We start from the raw sequence: 6,000 nt of genomic DNA on the forward strand, positions 1-6,000 counted from the left end.
GGAGGTTTGACTGTACTTGAAGAAGTCTAAAGAATTCTTGGAGATATAAAAAATCCAGGATGAACTATGGAGGAAATCTGAATGAATTCGGAGAAATTCCTGGATCAAATCTCCAACGAACTTCCTGGAGGAAATCTTTTGAAAAATTCTCAGAAAAAATCGCCGAAACAATTTCTGGAGTAAATCTCGGAGGAGTTTAACAATAAATTACTGGATGAAATACTCATAGGAAATTCCTGTTGCAAGTCCTCAGAGATATTCCTGGAAGAGATCTTATGATAAATTCTCTGAAAAAGTCTCCGAACTAATTTCTGGAGAAATTCCTCTTAAGAACATCGTAATGAATTTCTAGGCGAAATCCCCAGAGGAATTCCTGGACGGAATCCACTGAGGAAATCCCCGGAGCAGTTCTTGGAAAAATCATCGAGGGAATTCCTGGAAAAAATTCCCCAAGGAATTGCTGGAACAAATTTCCGGAAAAATCCCCAAGGGATTTCCTAGACTGAAATCCTGGTGCAAATCTGCAGAGAAATTTCTGAAGAAAATTCTTAAAGCGATTCCTGGAAGAAAACCCCGGAAGAATTTCTGGACGATATCCATGGAGAAAATTTTCCGAAGGAAATGCATACCCGAAGAGATTCCTGAAGCAAATACCCAGAGAAATTCCTGCAGCAAATCCCTGATGAATGCCTGAAAGAAATCCCAAGAGGAGTTCTTGTTGGAAATTCTGTTGAAAAAGCCGTAGGAACTTCAAAAGAATTCCTGGAGAAGCTCCTGGAGATATCTGTAGGCAGATTTCGTAGTGGAATATTTGAATATATTTCCGTTGCAATTCCTGGTGGAATCCTTGGACAAATTCCTAAAGAATTTTCCAGAGAATTACCCTGATGATTCCTAGAGGTGTCACGTATGAGTTTCTGAAGAATTCTCCGAAGGAATAGCCGAATTAATTGCCGGAGGAATCGCTGGAAGAGTAATGCATATAGTTTAAAACTGCTTCGGTGGAATATTGTTCTTGTTTTAACTTAACTCAAATGAGTAGGAACTAGAGCGCAGTATCAGCGAGATAAATCCGAACTGATAAACAAACATGTATCGAACCAGTTTATGAACAGTTCAAATCTTGGTCCAAATCCGACCATTAATGAACCAGACAGTTAGCCTGTTCCGAAAAAATAGACCAGAAAACTGGTATAAAATAAAATTGGAACAATATTGGCAACACCGGTGCAAGCTCCAATTTATAACATGGTTCAACAATTTGGACCATCGGTGAAGTTGCCCTAAGGTTACCCATTGTTGAAGGAATTCTGGAGGAGTTTCAGGAAAAACCAGTGAAAAAAAAAAATCTTGACAGATAACCCAAAGTTGCCTTGGGATAATTTCAGAAGCAAAAATTGTAGCAATCTCAAGACAAAAACATATAAGAATCTGTTTACTTTTTTATGAATTCGTAAAAAACACGAGAAACACTGAAACAGATTTCAAAAAGTCCTTGTAAGAATCCTTGAATAACTTTGATACTTCTATGATACTTAAATACATTACTAGAATGTCTTGATAAATCTCTACAAGAGTTCCTAGAACAAACTCTGGAAGCATCTTTGTCAGAATTCTCAGATCAATATCTGAAGGAATCCTTGGAGAATTTTCAACGGAATTCAATAATCTTTTTGGAGGGGATTCTTGTAATTTCCAACTAATATGTTTTTTTTTTTCAAATCTAAAAATGTTAAAAATGCTAATAATTTAAAATTGTCTTCCAGATGTCAAATTCTGAAAAGTCTTCCAAAAATCATCCGTCTTCCAAATGTCTTCCACACTACTCAAATGTCTTATAACCTGGCATCCCTGATCTCGAGACACAGATAACTAAATCAAACAAAAAACAGAAAGAAAGATGGCATACCAATCAAACAGAAAATATTGACTCCATTTAGGAACTTCAATAACATAGGGTAATTTAAGGCTTTGGCATCATTTGACTATTATCGGCAATCATAATTCGACCATCAAATTCACAGTTTTTTTTTCTATCAAAACACCAATGAAAACATTCAGATGATTCATTTAATCGAATGAATATGTCTCGAAATCCGGATGCTATGGAGCTGGCAAACAGATTTGCTTGCTGTTATTATGGGAAAGCTGCCGGAGATAATAAGGCTGCCGACAATAGTCACACTTACATGAGATGTTCAAAACGTTGTAAAAACATTTCCGAAAAGCTTTAACCAAGTCTGTCGATGAAAATCGATAGAGGAATAAGTCATCTTAGACTGCCGAGAAGTTAATTCCCCTATTTGAAACAAAAACTTTGTTTCAAGTCGATAAAGCATAGGCAGCACATTATTTATTTTTCTACCGATAAGACTCAAAATGATACTATCACTAGTTCGGCCCGTCACACATCGTCACAATTTAGTGCACCCCCTTCCATCCTACCTAGAACGCTGCGTCATTTATGGATGCCCCCCAACTTGCGAATGAGACGACGATGCCGTCAAACATGCATAAAAATTCAATTTTCCCATGTTGATCCTCTGCTCACATTCTCCCTCTCTCCTTCTCTTTTCCAGCGTCCTCCGGATCGGCATCGTTCCACCACCGATTGCGACCATTCTGGCCATCCTGGATCCAGGCAGCGTGCCGACTACTACTCGATGGTGGCCCTTCCCCATACCAAGACACCGGCCAATTCCCAGCAGCGATGGCTTCGCTTCTCTCGATGGCATTAGCAGCAGCAGTATCGTGCTTCTTGCGAAACCCATCCTCGCTGCTGCTGTTGGCGTTGCTACCGGTGCTGTTGCTCGCTTCCTAACGCTTTGGGCTGGTGGGCGACACAAGTTGGCAGCTGTGAATGCAACGGCAGCATGTGTACAGTCGGTGTGAGGTTATATTTATGTTGTTGGGCAGTGCTTCTTTGGAAAATGCCATTCGTCGAGTGGAAAGGGTCGAGATGCAATCCGATGAATGCTGGACATTGGTTTTCTGATAGGGTGGAAAGTACTGACATTGAACAACGTAGGTAATCAGCGAATGAGGCACACCCTATCGTGAAAGAGCAGCATTCCGTTCTGATTTACGTTCGGAGAAGCTTAGTCGTGTAAATTCGTCGATAAGTTAGTCGACAAAGTAAAACGCTATTTTTTGTATTCAAAGCTAGCCACGCTACAGTGTAAGAGTCTAATCGTAGTTATATGATTACTAAAATTGAAATAGTTGGAATAAGATCAAATAGTTGATAGTTGAGTAACTAGAACAATACCACTGTTTGGGGCATAGCTAAGGCAGTGCGCGCGTGTGTGTGTGAGTGAATAACCACACCAGAAGAACGAATTTCGAACTGAAACATTGCATCGAGGCAAATGATGGTTGTACAGCAAATTTATCCCCCCCCCCCCAAACTCACTCTCCGAATATGCGCAGGCATAAGAAAATTACATTCCAATGTTCAGCAGACAAAAAAAAAATGCAATCTCACAATCTATACATTGTACATTCGAAATGTGTGAAATATTACAGTCGTCTTAACTGAGATGTGATCGGAATAATCAGAAACATTAGCTGAGCGCTTCTACTACGGTGTCGTGAAGCTCTGGGAGAGGCAAAATAGTATAGAGGCAAAATTGTATATTGAAAAAGTCTATTGAAATATATAAGAAACGAAATCTTCAATAAGTTTTATGGAGACATGTTTTGTTTTGCGATGTGATGTATCACAGCAATTATATTTTAGACTTGGCAATAGTATCAGCAAATGACGGGTTTGGTGTGCTAATGGCTTCCTCACTTCTACTACGAGTAATCTGTATTCTGTAAAACTGCAAAGAAATCTCTTAGGAATTGGTGTAAGAATTAATGTAGGAATATCCGAGAACATAACAACTCAGATGTATCTATCGAAAAAAACCCCTATGGAAAACAAATTCCTGAAAGAACCATCAGTGATACTGCATCAACAATCAATTTGATAATTCTTATACAAATTAAAACATTGTCAATCTCTTGGAAAAACGCCTCGTAGTTTTGGTAAAAATCCCATGACGAATTGGTTTTATTATTTGTGAAGGAAATCTTGAACGAATTTGAGGAGGAATCCTGAAGATATTTGAGAAAAGACCTTCGGATCATTAAGTCTTTGGATTTTTGAATATTTGGATCTTTGTATTTTCATTTTTGTATCTTCAGATCTTCATATCTTTTTGAAATTTTCGGTGTTGCTATCTCTGGATCTTTGAATCTCTGGATCTTTGGATCTCCAGATCTTAGGATCTTTGGATTTTTGTTTCTTAGGATTTTTGGATCTCTGGATCTTTGGATCTTTGGCTCGTTGGAACTTTTGGGTTTTTGGATCTTTGGATCTTCAGATCTTCGAATTTTCAGATCTTGGATCTTTGGACTTTTGGATCTTTGGATCTCTGGATGTTTGGATCCTTAGATCTTTGGACTTTTGAATTTTTGGACCTTTGGATTTTTGGTTCATTGAATCTTTGAATCTTTAGATCTCTTTGGATCTTCGGATCTTTGCATCGTCAGATCTTTGATCTTCAGATTTTTCGATCTTCAGATCTTTGGATCTTCAGATCTTCGGATCTTCAGATCTCTGGATCTTCAGATCATTGAATCTCCAGATCTTTGGATCTTTAGATCTTTGAATCTTTGGTTTTTTTGATCTTTGGATCTTAGGACCTTTGGATTTTTGAATCTTTGGTTCTTTGGATCTTTACATATTTGGATCGTTGGATCTTTGCGTCGTCAGATCTTCGGATCTTCAGACCTTTGGATCTTTGGATCTTCAATTTTTGGATTTCGTGATCTTTGGATCTTCAGATCTTTGAATTTTTAGATCCTCGGATGTTGAAATCTCTGGATATTCAGATTTTCTGATGTTTAGATCTTTGACTCTTTGGATCTTTAGATCTTTGGATTTTGGATCTTTGGATCTTTGGCTCGTTGGAACTTTGGACCTTTGGATTTTTGGATCTTTGGATCGTTGGAATTTTTGATCTCTGGATCTTGACATCTTTGGTTCTTTCGATCTTCAAATTTTTGGATCTTTGGATCTTCAAATCTTCGAATTTTCAGATGTTTGAACCTTTGGATCTTTGGATCTCTGGATCTTTAGATCTTTGGACCTTTGTTTTTTTGGATCTTTGGATCTGTTGGCGCGTTAACCGTGGCCAACTCCGGTCGGGTCGGGGTGGACTGTATTTTCGGAATGAAAGGAACAACACCACTGACTCTGCTAGACCACAGTACACTACTACTTTATTATCACTACTTTACTACTGTTCACTAATTACCCTTTTGCTATTACTGTTCACTTCACTTGAATCGGGTTACACACGCGGCGGTTGAAACAAGACTGACTCACATGGTGGAGCGGTCGCGTATTTATATCAGTGAGTTCGTTTTCTAGAAGTTTCGACGGTTCTCATTCTCGAAGGTACTCATTCTCGAAGCTTCTGGAACAGCACTCACTGACGGAACTCTCGTTGTGGTTACTCATAGGGAACTCACGGCATTTGAGCTCCTGTTGGTAACTCACATGGTACTCACGCTCACTGTTGATACTTCTGCACTCAGTGGCGTAGTCAGGGAGGGTCGAGAAGGGACTACATTCGGATGCACCTTGAGTCGCACATGTTTACGGCTCGTTCCGTACGGACAGAATCTTGGATCTTTGGATCTTTGGATCTTTGAATCTTTAGATATCTTAATCTTTAGATTTTTGGATCGTTGGATCTTCGGATCTTTGGATCTTCAGTTTTTGGATCTTCGGATCTTTGGATCTTTGGACCTTTGGATTTTTGGATCTTTGGTTCTTTGGATCTTTGCATCTTCAGATCTTCGGATTTCCAGATCTTTGGATCATTGGATCCTCAGTTTTTGGATCTCGTGTTCTTTGGATCTTCAGATCTTCGAATTTTCAGATCTTTGAATCTTCAAATCTTTGGATCTTCAGATCTTCGGATCATCAGATCTCTTGATCTTCAG

General features: G+C 38.9%; 1 protein-coding gene across 1 annotated transcript in view; it reads left to right on the forward strand.

Moving 5' to 3' along the window:
* Nucleotides 1-3,512, forward strand: part of LOC5577442 — a 369,008-nt gene extending 365,496 nt beyond the window's left edge. Inside the window, exon 7 of the mRNA XM_021839424.1 lies at nucleotides 2,580-3,512. Coding sequence (XP_021695116.1) covers nucleotides 2,580-2,821 — 242 coding nt within the window. The 3' untranslated portion in view covers nucleotides 2,822-3,512. The remainder of the gene's footprint in view (nucleotides 1-2,579) is intronic.
* Nucleotides 3,513-6,000: the final 2,488 nt, after the last annotated feature.

Source organism: Aedes aegypti, chromosome 1 (assembly GCF_002204515.2).
Source record: "Aedes aegypti strain LVP_AGWG chromosome 1, AaegL5.0 Primary Assembly, whole genome shotgun sequence".
Lineage (NCBI taxonomy): Eukaryota > Metazoa > Arthropoda > Insecta > Diptera > Culicidae > Aedes > Aedes aegypti.